The sequence below is a fragment of the Limanda limanda genome, chromosome 2, assembly GCF_963576545.1.
Source record: "Limanda limanda chromosome 2, fLimLim1.1, whole genome shotgun sequence".
Classification (NCBI taxonomy): domain Eukaryota; kingdom Metazoa; phylum Chordata; class Actinopteri; order Pleuronectiformes; family Pleuronectidae; genus Limanda; species Limanda limanda.
In genome coordinates, this window is record NC_083637.1 from 12,781,445 (window position 1) to 12,801,899 (window position 20,455).

Genomic DNA, 20,455 nt, shown 5'->3' on the forward strand with positions numbered 1-20,455 from the left:
AACTAACCAAAATGACAGAAACCATCTTTGAAAAAAAATCCATTAGACATGTCTGTTTTGTGTGGCCCGTGTCCCATTCACTAACATGGAGGAGGCAGGGTTTATGACTTGCACTGCAGCCAGCCACCAGGGGGCGATGGAGACACTTTATCTTCACTTTTTGGGAACTGTCACGTCAACCATGGTCACTATGTGCACATTGAATCAACTGAAGTGAGGGCGTGGCTGCCGAAAGCATACATTCTTATTCATCACACCAGGCAAACACATGGATTATGGCTGGATATTTACGCATGCAGGTGCAAACAATGTTCAACTCTTCAATGCACACAGTTAACTTATAGTTTTAATGCATCAATCTGACTTGTCTGTGGTACATGAGAAAAATGACATGGACTTAACTATAGGATGCACAAGGCTCAGTATTTAATCCTGTTTTAGATCAGAGTAAACGAAAATATCAGATTGTAAGTCTGTGGATTACAGTGTACAACATAGTGTTTGTGTTCTTCGGTTGTTCGTGTGTTGCTGTGGATTTAACTTCTGCAGAGTGAGGTAACCTGACACAAGTCGTCTCATATGATGTTTTGGTCGTTTCACTCAGCGGAATGATAATCATGTTTGATAGCATGTGCTTGTGTGTGTGTGTGTGTGTGTGCGTGCGTGCGTGTGTGCGTGTCATGGTCTCCACTACCCTCATTAAGTTAACTGCGGTTGACTTGCCAGGACTTGTCATGGACCTCTGTTTGGCCTGTGGTTCCAGACTGTATGTGTGTGTGTGTGTGTGTGTGTGTGTGTGTGTGTGTGTGTGTGTGTGTGTGTGTGTGTGTGTGTGTGTGTGTGTGTGTGTGTGTGTGTGTGTGTGTGTGTGTGTGTGTGTGTGTGTGTGTGTGTGTGTGTGCGTGTGTATGTGTGTGCGTGTCAGTGGGGGTCTGTCAGCTTAATCCTCTGTCAGAAAAAGACAGGAACCGGAGAGAAGGGGTGCAAAACAGCCTGTCAGTCACGTGCTACTCTCTCCCTCTCTCTCTCCCTCTCTCTCCCTCTCTCTCTCTCTCTCTCTCTCCCTCCCTCTGCATGTAACCAGAGTTTGTGTCTTTGTGAAGGAGTTCACACAGTAATAATACATTGCTTCCCTCAGATGCCTTGATGTGGAAACAACACTTTCATCAACACAAACCCACAGGGGGAGGAAAGACAAATGTTGGAAGAGGCGATCGTCTGTGTCTGCGAGAGTTGTGAGCTCAAATTTTGAGCCTTAATAATAATAATAATAACTTTGATTGTACAGCACTTATTTAAACAACGTTTCAAAGTGCTTCACAAAATAATCCGCGGCAAAAAGATGCATGAACTCAAAAGAAAGGTTTTCAATTCAGTTCACTTTTAAAGGCCAAATCATAACATAGTAAGGGGAAAACCTTAACATTTATAGAGAAACCCAACAGTTCACACAAAAACCACAGGGTCTCATTATTTAGCAGAGTCCGTCTCGTCTTTACCAGATCCAGTGAGTCACATTAACTGTCGCATTTCTGTGGAAGTGACATGTCTGCAGCCAACGTCAACAAAAACAAGGAACCTTTCCCAGAGAGAATCGACTCACATGGTGTGAGCTGAGCTGTTTGAGCGACGAGGCCTTCCGAGGTTGTGCATTGACATATCTATCGATGTTTCGTGTTCCTCCGTGTTTGACTTGCATGTGGTCGCCGTTGGGCTGCGGCGCCGCACATAATGACAAATGTTTGCGCTCAGATCCTTCGACAAACATCAGAGGAATAGTTTCTGTCTCCTCTTGTTTGACAGCTGTGGTGTATTAGCACGGGGACAGCTGATTTACAATGCCAATGATAACACACTGCAGTCGCCCTTCAAACAAAGAGGCCACGGAAGCTGATCCAGGGACTTGGGCAGCTTTAACCCGTGACAGCTGCAGGAGGATCACGCAGGGGACAAAGTGAAGGCCTCATGCTGGACGTCAGGTAACACCAACAGGTAAGAGACGGCCACGTGTTCAAAATTCTGAAGGAGTTTTTTATTATTCAAAGGTTTAAAGTTTAAAAAAAAGATAAAGATAAACAAGATTTAAGCTGATTCTGCTACAGCCCTGCTTCTCCAGGACTTAGGGGGTGTGGTTGTATCCAGCTTGACTGACAACGACGTCTCCATGGAAACGCAGGCAACAACCCTAAACAAAACAGTCACGCTGAGCCTGAAAACAGTCGCTTTTTACAGTGTACTTAAATGACTTCATGTTTTTTTTTTTTTTTACAAGAGTGTGCAAATCCTCAGGGTGAGATATACGCAAAACATGGAAGACATAAAAACACAATGACGAAAATGTTAATGCTCGCTGTAGAGTAAAGTACTCTTTTATATCAGACATAATATAAAGCTATAAGTCTCACAATGGCACTCGGTGGAGTCCCTCAAAATGAATCAAACTGCACCAAATTCCAGAAACTTATAGATATCTGTATTCTTAACGTGTCTGATTTTTCCAGTGGTGTTTGTCTGAAAACAAAAGAGCGGACAGAAGATGTGCTGACAGCCACACTGTTGAACTTGAGCAGGAATTGTGTTTTATCTCTCGTTGCACATATCTGTAAATACGGAGCCATTGCACAGTTTAGAATCACAAGTCCAGTGCGGTGCAAAGCAGGGCCTTGAGAACGAGCCCAGGGAGATATGCACATGTTATCAAAGGCACATGCTGAGCAAAAGACAAACAGAAAGGATGTAATTTAAGGTGCTCAGTGCGAGGTCATTACTCTGGAAAATGGCCTGTAATAATGCAAAGAATATGGAATTCCTCTCTCCCTCCCTTCGGGGGTGCATTGTGCAGCGTGCTGTCACTTACAGTGGCATTTTCAAATGTCACATGTCCTTGAGGCACAGGATGTGACTTGACGATGTGGTAAGTGCAGACAGATGCATGTTTTTTGTTTTTTTTGCAGCACCTGACCACTTTACAATTTCCAGGCACTGACAAATTCTTCAGCTCTGTTGGTTTCTTTGTGGACATTATAAGAAAAAGGAAGTTTAAAGTGACACAACATGTGTTTTAACATTCGTGCTTTCCAGAGAAACATCAGTGTGACTTGTCAGTTGACGGGATGGTTTCAAAACAACACAGCAACTGATGAAAGCACAGGAGGCATTCCTCACTGTCATATACAACCTCCATGTGTCTGTCTGCAGAGTGAACTCTTTTGTTTGGGCCTTGGATGCATGTAGACTCTCACAAAATAACAGGAAGGCACATGAGTGTAACTATCACAGTGGAACTTCTGCACATGCACTTGATATCCATGCTGTTTGTGCGAGTGAGAAGGGGATTAGAAATTGGAAATTCATGTATGTGTATTTAAATGGATAATGAAATGTATTTTACAACTACAGGTTAATAAGAAATAACATTATGCAGGGTGAACCTCCCAGCCAAAGTAGAATGCCACTGAATAAAGTGCATACCTCCACAAAGGCTCACCAGTCCACTCATGAAACCACATTTAAATTCACTAGATCCAGATTTTTCATTTTGATCTGCACCAAATTGCACAAACACACATATTAGTCCCTTCAACATGCCTGATGCCTTTCAAGATCCATGAATTATTCTTCCATGAAATCACTTAGAACACCATATCTTGTCATTTCCAAGAGACTGGAAAAATATTACTGGATCCGAACCCCTGACTTGGATCGACAGCGACATTTAATGGATTCCTTTTTGACCCACACCACATCCTTCCATCCGAGTTTTGTGATAATCAGTCCAGTATTTCTTGCATAACTCTGCTAACTAACAGACAACCGACAGAAACACAACCTCCTTGGCGGAGCTAATAGAACACGCCGTGCCAAGAAATGGTTTGGTGGTTGTAACCGAACCTTTCAAACATCACATGTGTCTGCTGGTTCAGTGCCAAACAAATATTGATCCAAATCTCTATTAAACTGTCACTTTAAAACTGTTGCTGTTTGAATAAAAACTTAGAATCCGTGTGAGGGAAAGTGCTCATCCAAAGGAACAAACCCTGCTCCCTTTAGGAAAAATATCTTTCCTGAAAGAAAAGGACCTGTAATATCATCACGTGTTTGTGTGTTTGTGTTCCTGCTTTGCACAGCAGCTACTCCCCGTGCGTAGACAGAGAGAGGTTGGTGACTCCGACATGAGATAAGGAAGAGGGACGTGCTCCACGGCCACATCTCACTCAGTTCATGTCGGGTCGCACTGTGTGCAAGCCACAAATTCCTCAGAACATGGAGCTGTGAGGTAATCAGCATGAGTAATAATTGCACACTGTAAATCACATGTCTCTAACCTCACCATGGAGGAGAAGGACCTATCACGCACTTGAGTTTCATTTTGAGTGGCTATCAAATAATATGACAGTCTGACATTGCCTCATGGCAGTAGACATGAACGCTTGATTCACAGCAGCTCTGCATGAAATCGTGCAAAAACGTACAAAACACACATTTGTCTATGAACCACAGCATGGTGTATTTATTAATAGTAAATGAAACTTTGCAGATACAACTTCCTGTGACCCTTTGAAATGTGTTTGTTGCTCTTGTGTGCGGGTCTGCGTGTACATGTGTGTGGCCATGTGGTCCGAGGAAGCGTACGTGTGTGAAGGCAGCTGACCAAACAACTTCTGTACAATGCCTGAGAAAATTACAGTAACTCTGAGTGTATTATTTTACTGAGGTGGGGGCTACTCATATGATTATACTGTTTTAAACATATATAGAGATAAATGCAGTATCCAATATATTGTAAAGAGAAGCAGCTTTTTTACCTCTTATTTCTCACAAGATAAAATCTATTTTTGTCCGAATGAGTATAGAATCAAAAACAAAACAAAATGTAAACTAGAAGGTTTTGCATGAATTTTCAGAATTATATTAAATTAAATGTGTCCCACACTGTGATTCTTGTAAGGCGTCAGAAGCCAAGGTAGGAAACTACTGGGTTATTCTGTTTTTAAAGCATGTTAGATCATCCAGTATCTAAAATTTAAATTAAATTAAAAAAAATAATATATAAAAAAAATAACAAAATAAATAAATAACAGAAAATAAATGAAAAGTACATTTTTACCTTTCTAATTTTCTGCACATTTTGGTAAAATGAGCATCAAAGCCCTCAAAAAGCCAATTAATTTGCCTGACAGATAATAATAATAATCCTTACAATTTGTCTGTCAGTACTCGGGCCCTAACAAAATGTTATATTTTAAATTATTGATTATTTGGTATAAAAGCTTTATATGGGTAAAATAACACAAATTTAGACTCTAGCAAAAGGTCACCTTATATCTTCCCCAGCCCCTAAATAGATGGATGGATGGAGCATATAAAACATGGTATGGTAACATATTAACACACACACACACACACACACACACACACACACACACACACACACACACACACACACACACTTTTGCATGTGATTTTATTTCACATGCAGACAATCATCACTCAAAAAGCGACATTGTGTACTCTGCTGCCCTCTTGTGAATATTTAGGTATAACCTGTAATGGGGTTGTGTGCTACGCTATGATATGCAACTACGTGATACTACTAAAAAGTATTTCACCTATACCGTAACTTCTGGATACACCAGAACTATTAATTTTACTTCACTTTATATTTTCCCTGGAATATTTCCAAATGTATATAGCATTGTATTATATTTTCCATGACATTGCTATAAAAATATACAAGATGTTTTATTATTAAAATAAAATGTGACCAGACACAAAACAGACCATTGGTTCACGACAAGAAGACACTGACTGTAAAGACACTGTGGGGGACACAATTCTACATAATATGAATGAATAAAGATAATAATGATAGTAATAATAACAATTACTTTTGTCCATTTATATTTGCTCTATCGTTCAGACCTAATTCCTGATGAATGTAGTAGCTTATTGTATAAAGTATGAATCTGCAGCTGATTCAAAATAAACAATAAGTGAAATATTATGAACTATAATTCAACACTGTGGGGATATAATTCTTCATAATGTAAATGAATACTACTACTCCTATGATTTGTAACTGTATAATAGGTCAACCTAGTGTTTCTAATAGAATCTCTCACTTTGCAAACTGTTTGTACACATTACATTACATTACATGTCATTTAGCTGACGCTTTTGTCCAAAGCGACTTACATATTTCGTACACTCAACATTCATGATTACACATCATGGTTGTAATCATGTGTCAGTACAATGTCAGAAACACGTGTGTGTGCAGTGGCTCGGGGTCCAGTGGCTCAGTGGCCCAGTGGTCCAGTGGTCCAGTGGTCCAGTGGTCCAGTGGTCCAGTGGCTCAGTGGTCCAGTGGCTCAGTGACTCAGTGGCTCATGGACCAGTGGCTCAGTGGGCCAGTGGCTCAGTGACTCAGTGGCTCAGTGGTCCAGTGGTCCAGTGGCTCAGTGGTCCAGTGGCTCAGTGGCTTAGTGTCTCATGGACCAGTGGCTCACTGGCTCAGTGGGCCAGTGGCTCAGTGGTCCAGTGGTTCAGTGGTCCAGTGTCTGTGGTCCAGTGGTCCAGTGTCTCAGTGGTCCAGTGGCCCAGTGGCTCAGTGGCTCAGTGGCTCAGTGGCTCAGTGGCTCAGTGGTCCAGTGGCTCAGTGGCCCAGTGGCTCAGTGTCTCAGTGGTCCAGTGGTCCAGTGGTCCAGTGGCTCAGTGGTCCAGTGGCTCATTGGTCCAGTGGATCAGTGGCTCAGTGGTCCAGTGGCTCAGTGGCTCAGTGGTCCAGTGGCTCAGTGGCCCAGTGGTCCAGTGTCCCCAGTGGTCCAGTGGTCCAGTGGTCCAGTGGTCCAGTGGTCCAGTGGTCCAGTGGTCCAGTGGTCCAGTGATCCAGTGTCCCAGTGGTCCAGTGATCCAGTGGTCCAGTGATCCAGTGGCTCAGTGTCTCAGTGGTCCAGTGGTTCCAGCGGTGGGTCCTGGGGGTCAGAGCCCCGGTGTGTGTGGCCGCAGCCCGGCTCAGGTCCCTGGCTGAGGCGGCCTCTGATCGGCTGTTGCTGGGAGCTCCTCCGGCCAATCAAAGCCGCAGCGCTGCCGTACAAGTCGTCAGTGGGCTGGAGAAGCATGACATCATGCCCAGCTCCAGCCTCCCAGCGGAAACACAGCGTGAAACCTCCTCATCCCACTACAGCGCCTCCTCCTCCACCAGCCGACCGTCTGCAGCGTGACGCCCCGCCGCCCCGGCCCCGACACTCACACCGGGAGAGGGGGGCATCCCTCCGTCCGTCAGTCCGTCGGTGCATGCGTCTGTCCCGGGGAATGGCGGATGGAGAGGCCGCCGTGTCTGTGGAGTGGGACAGCGGTGCGGTGATGGGGGTCTAACCGAGAAACGTCCCACCTCTGCGGCTCGATTTCCTCTGCTCGGCTCGGTATTCAGCTCCAGACATGGATCCTGAGAATAAGTTGACATTTTGCCTCGGGCTGAAGGCTGAGGAGGTAAAACACACACCACCACACACACACATACACACACACAAACATACACACCACACTCACAAATACATACACACCACACTCACACATACACTGCTGTCAACAGCTGGGCTTCAGTGACTCTGCAGAGCAACATGCTTGCCTCTCCTGCCTGTTGTTGTTGTTGTTGTTGTTGGATTCTCTTCTCCTTCCTCCATCTCTTCATCTGTTGGTCCATGTCTCAGGGCCACAGTGGCATATTTGCTCCACTGCAGTGAAATGGTTGGGTGTTGGGTGAAGTCAGTCATTTGTTTGCTTGTAGTCAGTGGAAAGAAAGAGAGTCTGTGATGATGGGGTCAATGGAACAACAGCTAATTATAGGCCACTGTTAAGGTTTCCCCCTGTAAGAGGGACTCACTGGGCAGGACAAGAAGGAGAAAGTGATTTAGAATGATGATGGTGCTGTCATGGTGTGATGGTTTGGGTTTTGATTTAATTGATTGATTGATTGAATATTTATTTAAGCCTCGGAAGACACATTGAGGGATAAGACCCTCATTTTCAATGGTGCCGAGGGTACAATAAAAAAGTTGATACATTAAAAGTTAATACATTGAATAAATAGGAATGAAATAAATATGCATATATATATACACAGTATATAATTCAGGGCAGAGGTTCGGAGGTTTGGGTTGAGCAGGCCTCCACATGGTTCCAGGCAGCTGAATGCACTGGGTGAAGGTAGATCACAGACCATGGCTGGGTGTGATTGTGAAACATTGTGAAAAACTGAATTATTCCACATGGAGAGACAAAACAAACTGAATCTCTCAAGAATCAAAACTGAGTCTCACAGGAAATTGTATTAAATTTCAAGTCAAATTTGCTCCTTTGGCTCAATAAAGTACAATATTAGACTATAAATACAATCTAAGTGATAGAATGTGAAAAGTCAGGGATAAATGTTCAACATATTACTACAGAGAATAATAGAGTATTATCAGAGAAAAACAGATCAATCCACAAATATAATTTAGTTGAACCACAACAAAAACATTTAGTTGCTTCCATGGAAATATCAGTTTGTTCCTCAATTTAATTTCACTTTTGCTTTGAGCGTGGCAGATTTAGAAGTTTAGAGATTTCAAAGAAGTTGGTTCTCATGTTGTCGGAGGCCCTGTTCACAACCTGGTAATAACATCCTTCCTGAGTGATACCATCATTAAATACATGTGTGAGTGCACCACATTAAACTGTTGCTCAGTGTTGATGGCGTGACCACACACAACTAAACACATGGACACGGAGAAGCTTAGAAATACAGGTGGCCACATGGAGGCCCTGACCTTCTCCAGATGTGCTCTGATCACTGACCGAGGTGGTTTTTGTGAGCCAATCACAAGTGGACAGCTGTAAGTACAGGTGTGAATTCCCTCAGGTCTGATAGCGATCCGATCACGCCAGGCCACATGTGTCCTGGACCCACAAATGAAGGACCGCCCACTCAGCTGACGTCCTAACCCTAACCCTCTCTCTCTCTCACACAGAGACAAACACACAAACATCGGACCGATCTATGAAACTCCGACTGGGTCAAAACAACATAATTTGGTCTTAACTATCACAAATGGCATACGTGTTGATTTGCATGTAGAGCGGGGAAGTGATATATTTAGCGCTGGTCACTTGTGATTGGATCTCTCAGGACAGATGTTAATACCAGATGTGAACAGGGTCACTGTCAATCATTACATTGTGGTTAGTGACGATTCCGTGGTGGTGGCTACAATCAAATCAACCTATGGACAATGAGATTCCATGTTAAACCGGAGCAGGTCAGAGGAAGCGTGCTGAGTGGGTGGTCCTCAGGACACATTGGGTTTCACACAGCGGAAAGAATGTGTCCACATGTGTCCCGGACCCCCTCTGATCTGATCTCAGGACGCTTTACTGTCCATCAGGCTGCGTTCAGACCTGTTCCTGGTGCTGACCACTTGTTGATATCCGGTCTGAACAGGGTCCCAGTAACAGTGAGTCTCACCTCAATCCACACGATAACAGCAGATCACTCCAGCATTAAAGCGTGAGACCTTAACCTCACCTTCATAAATTTACACCACAGTTTTATGGTTTAACATCCTCGGACGTTAACTTGACTGCATCACATCAAATTTAGTTTTCTGTGCCGGCGGTCACGTTCCTGTCTCGAACATCCAGATGGTGACCTTTCACTAAATACTGTTACTGTGGCAGTTGACAGAATTTTGCACAAACATCCTGTCAGCCTCTCTCACGTTTCCCCTTGTGACATTAGCTGAAGTCGAGACCTGTGGGACCTCAGAGGTGGAAATCATTGGTGGTTAGTCGGTGGTCTCGGGGGAAGCCTGAATGATCTCCTGACACTCGTGTATGTACTCAGCGCCGTGCGGTGGGTTCACCACAGGAACTCGGCTCGACATTGACAGCTGAATATTTCCTCTCATGACTTTGACTTTCGTAACAGCGTAGAAGCTCAGTGTTGAAGTACCCGAGGTTTTGTTTGATGGTTTGTTTCATCTCTTGAGCTTTTTATCTCGTGCTCTGCACATGTCAGGGACCCAGTTTACAGGAGCTCTTATTTAAGGTTATGTTTTTCATTTTTATTAGTTTGTCTGGTGTTTAGCACAATTACACAAACACTACTGAATGGATTTCCATGAAACTTTGTGGAAGGATGTTTTTCTCACAGAACAATTCTTGGATCTTGATGTAAAACATGTTCAGGGGACTGATATTTATGAGTGTGTGCAGTTTCGTGCAGATCCAAATAAAAATCTGTATCTAGTGAATTTAAATGTGGTCTCTTAAGGGAACTGTTGGGCCCCTGCAGAGTTAAAATACGATTAAAAGATTTAAAATAACAAACATCGAAAATCGAAAGCAGTCACTTGATTATGTATTTGTTGCACAGAATATTGAAAACTGTCAAGTGCCGAAAGCTGCTGCTTCTTTGATTAGAGAGATTCTGTTTTAAATCCTATGTTATTGAATATTATGTTCACGGTCGTTTAAAAAATGTACCCATCCTTATTAGCAGTGAAGAATATGTGTTCTCACATATAGTGCTGCCTGCCATCAGATCAGTATTTGGCAGTGTCTGTCCCGAGCTCTGCAGGCTGCAGTGCCAACCACATTTTGGCGCCTGTTTGTCCTTGATTGGATGTTGCTCTGCCACCAAATTGTCATGTAAAGTTGTGTTGTGTAGTTTTCTACACGAGATTCAACCAGTGGATGCATCAGGTGCTGAAGATTACTATGCACAGTTTTAAAGGATCTATAATAGCAAATATGCCTTCAGCTTAGAGACACCCACACATCACAAGTGACACACAAGTGACACACACACACACACAAACACACACACACACACAAACACACACACACACACACACACACACAAAACATGGCTATAGGCCTGGTATTAAACAAGGTAGTGGCCCCCCATTGTATCCCCATAGTATTTTCGACAGTGGCCCCTCATCTAGCAGCATACACACACATTTTTTTCTTTTACTCCCAGTGGGCCGGCATTGTATTTAAAGAGGCGAGCAACAAACATGCAGCAGTGGTATTCATTACCACTGCAGGAAGTATTTAGAGACACACACTTCTATGATCATTCACTAATGGGGAGTTTTATAAAAACCAGGATGCTGCAGGATGTTGATTAGTTGATCAACCAAAAAAAGAATACATTTCAAGACACAAGGAAGGAGATGGAGAGAAAATATACAAGATTTTTGAGGTGTGTCTGGGAGCTGCTGTCCTCTCTGTGGTTCCTCAACACTCAGAGGAGACATGGGTCACATTAAAAAGCCATTGACCTTCTCATCCCTCTTGAAGGGCCACAAGTGTGTCTGCGTGTGCGTGGGTGTGTGGGTGGCTGCCAGCATCTCAAGACTGGAAACTCACAATTTAGTGGACTTTTTTTGGTCATGCTTGATTAGAATGAATTTACATGGTCTAATTTCTCCATCCTAACCGGTGCATGTCTCCGTCTCTTCCAGATGACCATGTCCCTGCAGGGACTGGACGGAACCGAAGCTGCCACGGTACTGAGCTCGACCTTCAACCACTACTACACGCCTCACACCACTAGATGAAATAACACATTGTCAACATGTGTGAAAAAAGCCTCCGAGTGTAACCACGGTGGTTGCCATGGCGATCCACAATCATCTGTTGGCACTTCAGAGTTTCATGTGTGGTTACTATGTACATAGCAGATTTAGAAACCTCCTCCTGCTGCATTATTACTGCGAGTTATGATTCTGCCTGAGCTCATCGACACACATCTTTCTCTGAACATATATAATAACGTTGTGTGGAACGTTATATGTCTCGTGTCCGGGTTAAGTCCCTCGCTGGCTCGTGTCCTTCACAGTGACACGCTAACGAGTGAGATGTAAGTGTTAAATTCACAGGGATGTTTTCATTTCTCATTTTAGGTGGCTGTTTCTCAGAAGGAAACCAACATGCGCACAGTGAATAAGGTGGGAGCTTTGTTCAGCCTCATTTTGCCTTGACCCGTAGCTGCTGTAGAACATAGACATTTTATAACATATTCTTAAAGCCGCTCTGATCAATATTTGTGTAATGACCGATGGATTCACATGAAAGGATTCGTTCATAGTGAATTATAACCCTCTACAAAGCATCTACCGTCTTTAAAGGAGACAAATTATGTTTTTTTCAGTTTTTCTTTCCTCTATCAAGTTATTTTTGTTTTTTGTGTAAAGTAAACGATTTTCAAAGTTAAACAACCCAAAGTCCCCCCCACCCCTGTTGAAAACACTGCTCCTGAAACGCCAATGCATCATTGTGATGTCATGATGCCTCATATTTACAGAATGCACCCCCTAGCAGCTATAGTCTGCCACTGCCCCAAACAAAGACCGGTAAAGCAAGAGGTGCAGGAAGCGGTTGACCAATCCCAGCAGACTGAGCTTTATCTGAAGCAGTCCCCTAAAGGAACAGGAGCTAAAATCTAATTTTTCAAACAGAGGCTGAGAGCAAAGGAAAGTGATGATGTAATGAGCTAATAACCCAAAACCCAAATATTTTTTCCCTAAGCCGAATGGTTCTGCTACTATACAGCTTTGGTACAATTTCAGTCTCACAGCAGACATACTATTGAATATTGCAAGGGGTGACTATTGGTTTAATTAAATGGATGCTAATACAACTCCAAATTAATCTTAATGTCTCTTTTTGTGTGTAAATATGCAAAATTATAGCTAATTCAACAACTTTAATAGGGAGATGAAATGTTTAATAAATATTCAGTGGACCTTGAGTTATGTGGAAAAGCTTGAGAACGAATAGGAAAATCATAGCAATGCCAAGCAACCATCTCAACTGTCCTTGTGCTGTGCCTTTATTTTCCACTGTGTTGACGTTGTGATGCTGTGTTTTGTCCACCAGGTGGTGAAGCCACCCAGGGGTTCTGGTAGCCGGCCTGTAGTCAGCCCAAAGTATTGTCCTGGAGTCAACAACAGTCCAGGTTACCTGTGTGAGACGGGACACTGCTGCGGAGAGACAGGCTGCTGTACCTATTATTATGAACTCTGGTGTGAGTCATCCGACTGACCTCTTCTCCTCTGTGTCACTGACCAGCTCACACTGCTGTGACGCATTAGAGTGTAACATTCGGATTTTTGCGTTCATTGCTTTCACATATTAACAGAACAGAAGTGAAAGAATTGTTTGGTCTGTGGTTGGATTTCTGCTCTATTGCATTTTTAAGCTATAAGTTGCAATGATAATTTGACTTTGAAACTTGAAGTTTGACACAACACTGTAAATGTACAGATTCAGTCAATAATATACTTTTAGGGTTAGGCAGTGATATTGGGATAATAATAACGATTGTTATTATTGTAATTTATTTTCATTAGTAGCAATATAAATGTATATAAATATAATGCTAATGCTAATTTTCATGTGTATTTCACTTAAGGTTTAAAACGACAACCTTCAGGAACAAAAATCAATCTTTAAAATTCCAGATAATTATGACAAAATTTAAGATTTTCGATATTGACTCATGTCAATTTTCATCTTTCCCCTCCAAACTATTCATCATTTCTTTTTAATAATGAATGAACCATCTACCCATGATAATAAATTAAAAGTAGCTATTAAAGACCCATTTTAAGTATTTTATCTGAAAGTTGATATTATAGTAAAATAAACCACAAACAAATAAAATGTCCAAAACAATACTTAATGCCTCTGTGCAACCCGAGTAGCTGTACTTCAGATAACAGACGGAATCCACCATGTTTGCATTTCATCATGGTGAACATTTGTGTTCATTTCCTGTGTTCTGCAGGGTTCTGGCTATTGTGGACGTTGCTGATCCTCTTCAGCTGTTTCTGTGCTTTCCGCCACCGCCGGGCCAAGCTGAAGATCCAGCAGCAGCAGAGACAGAGAGAGATCAATCTGATCGCCTATAATGGAGCCTGCAACTACCCTTCCTCAATGCTGGACCTCAGTACGTTCCCTTTATGTTCCCCAGCTGTTAGTGCAGCTCTACACACGGGTTGGATTCACAGTGTAAACAGGTTTAAAATTATGCAGAGGGGTTGAATGATGTTAAATACAGTGTTTTATATATTGAAAACAACTGTCAAGGTTCAGTTTTCCACACCTACCTTGAGATACATCTTCACTTAGTTGTTTTATTAGTTGCTACCCTGGCAACAGCGTCTGTTGATATCAAATTATTAATATTTATTTTTAGCTGAGGATTGCACATTAATATGGCAAAATTAAGACCCCACTTACCTAATTAACATACAGACACAGAAATACTAAAACCTGTAGAAAATGATAAATGTAGAAATTCAGCAGCAAATAAATGTATGAATAAATAAATGGGTCAATGTAGAAATACATTTAAAAAAGTAAAAAGAAATGAAGAAAGAAATGTACAAAATTGTATTTATTGTATAATTAATTTATGCATTTGTTTATTTATTAAAACACTTGAGTAATTTCTTTATTTTTTATTTGGTCAGTTTCTGTCCTTGTTACACTTAGTGCTTGTCAATATTTGGTGCAGCAGTCTGTGTTTGTGAAGTCTATGGACAACAACGGAGGTGTCCAGCTCAGAGAATTCATCAGGTTTTATCTTCAGATTAATTGTTTGTATAAATTAGTGGTTTTAGTATTTTTTTAATGGTTTGTTCAGAATTCGAACACCTCTCTCATCCTAGTAAACGTGGGAGTAGACGGCACATCTGAGCTGATGTCTCTTTCCTCACAGGTTTTCTGGCTTCTTTCAAGTTGCCGTCTTACGAGGAGGTGGCGGCCCAGCCCTGCACCCCCCCTCCGCCTTACAGCTCTGTCTTCGCCCTGCAGGGTGGTAGCATGGGGGGTCCTAGCTCCTCCTTCCCCTACCCCCCCTACCACCGCAACCCCTGCCCTCCCTACCTGGGCCCCGGCCCCAGCGGCAGGACGTCCTCCCAGAGCTCGGACAACTACACCAGCTGCTCCTGCGAGTCCTGCTCCCTCACCTCCCCCTCCAGCACCTCCTTCTCCTTCCAGGTGACAGACGAGATGTACGACAGCAGCCACATCTCCTCACCCAGCGACGCCTGGGGCGACTCTGCCATCGTGCCGAGGGCAGGCGCCACCTTTCCGTCCACACCCTCTCCGCCACTTCCATTGCAGCTTCAGCCTGATTTTATACCAGCGGCCGCTCCAGACGTCGAACCCGTGCAGAGATGCTCCACTCATGGCCGTGAAGGAAACTCGCGTCCGGCTCCATCGTTTTCCCTCCCTCTACGCTCTCATCCTTCACAGCCCTCTCGCCTCCCGCTTTCTCCCCTCACCCTGTTGTCTTCCCTCCCTCCTGGTCAGGTCCATCCTCTCATCTTCACAGACCCACTGGGAATCATGGCTGTCCAGAGGGAGAAAGAAGAAGATGCTTCACCTCATGGTCCGACCCCCAGGCCCACGCTGTCTCCCCCAAAACAGGTGCTCATCTCCTCCCATGTGTCCACGTTCACAGGTAGCAGCAGCAAAGGGGAGCAGAAGCTAGAAGAAGAGGAAGAGGAAGACGAGGAGGAGGATCATTTCCGGCACAGGCGACTGACGGGTGACTCGGGCATCGAGGTGTGTCGCTGCCACGTGAAGAGGGAGGAGCAGGAGGAAGAGGAACTGCAGAAGGGGCATGTGGGTAAAGGAGGGAAAGAGGACGTGCTTCACGACAGCCTGGACTGTTCCCACCGAGCGAAGGCCGGAGGGCGGCCGCCTCTCTCGGACGAATGCGCCGGGCAGCGCGGCCGTGTCTCCTCCTCCTCCTCCTCCTCCTCCCGTGGCCTCCAGAAGACGGTGGAGGCCTCGTAGGCTGACGGCCAGTGAGTTTAAACAAGTGGAACAAAGTGAGATGTTTATGGTGAACGGCTTCAATACAGATCAAGACTAGCAGGTGAAATGTTGAATCACCTCAGAAAAGTCTTGCAGGTCTCTGTGGTTTACGAGCCAAGAGACAGGAAGAGGAATAGATCCACCTGCTTTCTCTGTGTTTTATTTCAAACGAGAACCTGAAAGTCGTAGTTTGAAGTGGGCTGATTTGGTTCGTGGTTTAGGAGAAAACAGATATTTTTTTCGAGAGTGATGAAATGCTAACGAGTTGTTCCTTCTCTTTCTCCTTTGTTTCCACACATGCTGACCAAATCAGTTTTCACAGGTAGCTTAGTGACAACATCCCTTTACCCTTTACTTTTTATCTCTCTGCTTGCTAAAAAAGCATTTTAGCTGTTGTCAGTGAAATAGTCAGTGGTTCCTAACCTGGGGGGTCGGGACCCCTCAAAAGAGTCATAAGAGGATTGACCCCATAAGAAAAATGAAGAGCGCGGTCGACCATACAGAATTATGTGCTAATTTTCCAATGTTTTCCTGATCGTAAACAATCTGAGAAGCGAAAAATCCATATTTGGGTTGAGCTGCTCACAGCTTATCGACTTATGCAATGTTAGATGGATCTGAACAAAATATTCCTTTGATTCACGGGGTCATACATGTTTGGAACCACTGTCTTCAGTGGTAGAATAGCAGTATACCATGTTCTTTATGCTATTTGATCAGAATCTGTTACCGTATTTGTATAAATAACATTCTTAAAGTTCATGAAGATTGTGGAACAGGTTGTTTTGAACAGGGCAGATGGAAAACAGGAGTTATATCTTTTAATCTACTGGCTTCTGATTTTTTTGAAAAAGTCAATTATTGATCACTTAAATATTCCAGATGTTCTATTTCTTGTCGGGTGACTTTTTACTTTCACCAGCCTGTTCCCTCTGTTTACCAGAGGAAATAATGACCGAAGGCATCTATTGTGACTGATTCAAGGTGTGTGTGTGTGTGTGTGTGTGTGTGAGTGTGTGTGTGTTTTATACGTTTTGTCTTCTGTAGTTCCCTTAAGGAATAAGAAGATGCAAACATTGATTTTAAAATGTATGGGTGGCAAAGCTTTACAATGATTATACTTTGATGTTTCAGACTGTTACGTGAATATTCAGCATAATTACCAGACTGTTTGACTTTGGATGTAACGTGTTCTAACATGTTCCTGTTTGGCCATTTCTTTTTGCAGGGCAATGGGAACGTTGAGTTTTAAAACTAGGCAGAAACTTTAAGCCTAATCTCGTCACTGATCATGAATGTAAAAGATAATGTACTGCAGCAACAAAAAACAAAAATATATATATATTGGAGATTTTTACGGAGATTTTTTATTGCACGTTGCTTGACTGAAAGAGTCTGGAAAAGGCAACGCAAAGTGGCAGACGTGGGCTTTGAGACGACACTTGAAATGTGATGTCTGTCTTTGAGAGCGTATACCTACGCCAAAGCTGATTGGCAACTTTATCACCCGAATGCATATTGAGATCAGATCCATACACCATGTAAACAGAAGGTTTTCTGCAAACTGTTTCGATTAAACACTTGCAAAATATCCATCCTCTGACACATGCATGTTAACGTACAGTAACTAAATAAAGATCAGCCCCTACAAATACTTATTTTGATTCGCTATCCAGATCTTCTCCGACCCGTTCATAGATGTTAGCATTCTATGAAAAACAATCCCAAAAATGTACAAAAAAAGAAAAAGAAACTGCATTTTTAACAGTGGTAAAGAAAGAGGAAAGAAATCCTTGAACCACATCAAAATTTAATGGGTTCTTCCCTGATCCATACCACATCCTTTCATGGAAATCCATCCTGTGGTTTTTGTGTAATGTTGTTAAAATCAAAAAACATAGACAGAAGAAAACATGATGTCATTGGCGGAGGTAAAAAAAACAAAAGTTGTAAATGCATGAAATGAGGGTTTACAGTCGCAGTCAGTTTGACGCTTTTATTTTGAAAACTGCTGTGACTAATCTGAGACTGTTTTTCTCGAGGCGTGTCCTGGTTTGTATATAAAACCTCTCGTCGGTTGATATTCCAGTCGCACAGCGTGTGTCACTGACGTCTCTGCCTGTTGGCGGAGCGTGAAACCTTTTGATTGATGCTCTGTATGTGTGTGGATTATGTGAGGGTTGGTCTCAGTGCTGCTTAGCAGGAGCAGCACGTGCTCTCTTGTGATTGATCCTCAGTACAAAATGTCCTGGAAAATAGATCGAGTGTCAGAGAGAGGAGGGGAGCAAGTCTGTCCTGCTGTGGTTTGTTTTAAGTGTCTCTGTGGTTCAATGATTCGAGGCCACTTCGTTGTGTCCTTGGCTCAGAGGGACGATGACTTGCCTGAAGGTTTCGAGTCATTTGTAGGAAACGGCGATTCTTCTCCGAGATACCTTTTATTGGTCAAAGACAAATCATGTGTGTCCAGGGAGTGGAAGTAGGTTGTGTTGCAGGTGGTGTTGCAGTTTGTCATCTGGATCTTCTCTGTTTGAAGCTGAGAGGTGACATATCAGCAGAAAAGCCTTTGGGCTGCTCTCCATGTTTTTAGCTTTAGCTCAAAGAAAAGTCACAATTTTCTCTTTCATTAGTCCAGAGGTTTTTTTAAAAATCCAAGTATATGGTGCCTGGATGAAAATAGACTTTCTGTTCGGCATACAGTAGTTTTTAATGCTGCTATGTGAATGTGTGTGTTTTCTGTAAATTGTGTGTAGTCGTACATCCAACGTTTTTTCTAGCAGTGCTTACGGCAGTCTCTTTATAAAATATACGCAGTACACGTGAGACTTGCAAAAATAGTATTTAGCAATAGTATTCACACTTTTTTCCTTATTCTAGTCAATGCTGGTTGATAGGAAATGAACTGTTGTGAAAAAAGACATTTACCTCTTCATTATGAATCCGTGAGCTGTGCCGGGCAGCGGCCCTCGATCGTACATAACACAGCGGGGTCTTTTTTGGAAATGCCTTTGGCTTAAGGTTTCTCCCAAGTGCGAACCCAGATCGTCTGGTTTTACCTTCAACCTGGTTTGTGTCTCTCATGCGTGATCATTACGTCTGAGTCACATAGCCACACATTTGTCTTTCTGTAGGAAAAGTAGCTGAGAGTTTCAGAAAATCCTGAGGATAATTTTGGATTCCTCAAAGTCTCTTCTGTCGATCTTGATAAATAAAACAAAATATGAAGCCAACATCCTTCCACTGCGTTTTATCATAGATTTTTAACCCAAGTTGTATTTTTTGTTCCACAACAAGAGTTTAGCAAGAACTTAAACCCTTGCTTTATTTGCATGGCATTAACTGAAATTTGTTTTCATGGAAAAATAATGCTTTTATTTGGCACTGACTTATATTTTAAATTATAATAAATGTAGTAATTCCATTGACTGTAACATTAAGGAGCAAACAACTGCTTTTTGTAAGAAATGAAAAGACCCATTTACATTTGTACTGTACACAGAACGATGAATTAAGAATATTAGTGCAGGAAATAGCTCCATAAACCCTTACATATTCTTGTATGCAAATTATCTAAATAGTCTTTGATTTACTGCATTAAGTTTTATCTTTAGCTAAAAGGCTGAATTAATTCAATCAGAATTATACAGTATATGAAAGTAAATGCACTGTATAATTACGAAATCATGTATACTAGAAAAACACATTGTGAGAATTACTCTTATTGTTTTTTGTTGTGTAGTTTTATAGTGCACAACACTCACTGGCTTTTATGAATTTGTATCTTTAAATCTACGTGTTTTGGTCATACGTGGTAATAAAAACATTTTATGAATTTTTTGTGTAGGAAACATTAAAGGTGGGAAAAAAAGTTCTGTAAAAAAATCCACGAATCTGTTATTTTGCACTGGACTTTTATGCAGAGCAGAACAGAGAAGTTGATGATGATTCCAAAAGTGTCATTGAACGACCTGCGTTTTACGACGATCATTTGAAAAACACATGTTCAGCTCTGTGACTTGAATGCGACACGAGATTCACAAACCGGAGCCAGTTTTACCCCGACTCTGATTTCAAGTAAAAGCCAATCTGAGTTCAGTGTCTGTGGAGCTGGTTTAGTGTGAATTCAGAAAATGCCCCAACCCTCCCCCATTTCCACAGTGTAGGCCAAGGCCTGATACAAGACTGTTACCTCGCTGAGTTTTGACTGCAAAGGACTGTTTACTTTTCCTTATCGAGATAGTATCTACTCTATATTTGTACTGACGTTATTTTGTAATGCCAAGAATTGATGAACAGAAGAAAAAAACAACACAACACACAGAGAGCCCACACTCTCGGCTGAACTAGTTTGCAAAGGAACCAACAAAACATGAAAAACCTGCTGATGCGGGAAAACTCAAGGTTGTTTGTGAAACTTCTCCTTCTTACTCCTGCAGCGACGGGAAGCGCAGGATTTATAGCAGTATCTGTACGTGATCGTGTGTGGAATAGTTCCGATTAATATTACTACAACATGTGGTGTTCTTTGAGGGTATCTTTGTGCAATTCTACCTGCAGCTCTTCAGTGTGCTACGTG

At 42.5% G+C, this 20,455-nt stretch overlaps 1 protein-coding gene across 1 annotated transcript; it reads left to right on the plus strand.

Moving 5' to 3' along the window:
• The first annotated feature begins 1,856 nt into the window (after positions 1 to 1,856).
• On the plus strand, positions 1,857 to 16,875 carry si:ch73-290k24.6 (proline-, glutamic acid- and leucine-rich protein 1). The gene is made up of 7 exons (XM_061067407.1): positions 1,857 to 1,992; positions 4,128 to 4,276; positions 11,514 to 11,558; positions 11,955 to 11,999; positions 12,931 to 13,078; positions 13,841 to 14,002; positions 14,777 to 16,875. The coding sequence occupies exons 3-7, from the start codon at positions 11,514 to 11,516 to the stop codon at positions 15,859 to 15,861; spliced, it is 1,485 nt and encodes a 494-aa protein (XP_060923390.1). The 5' UTR covers positions 1,857 to 1,992; positions 4,128 to 4,276; the 3' UTR covers positions 15,862 to 16,875.
• Positions 16,876 to 20,455: the final 3,580 nt, after the last annotated feature.

What these genes read in the sequence shown, in the direction of transcription:
- si:ch73-290k24.6 (XM_061067407.1), top strand. Translation starts at nt 11,514, where the DNA reads ATGACCATGTCCCTGCAGGGACTGGACGGAACCGAAGCTGCCACG. An exon ending in ACGGAACCGAAGCTGCCACG is followed by an intron (nt 11,559 to 11,954) that starts GTACTGAGCTCG and finishes TTCTCATTTTAG; the next exon opens with GTGGCTGTTTCTCAGAAGGA. An exon ending in TTCCTCAATGCTGGACCTCA is followed by an intron (nt 14,003 to 14,776) that starts GTACGTTCCCTT and finishes CTTTCCTCACAG; the next exon opens with GTTTTCTGGCTTCTTTCAAG.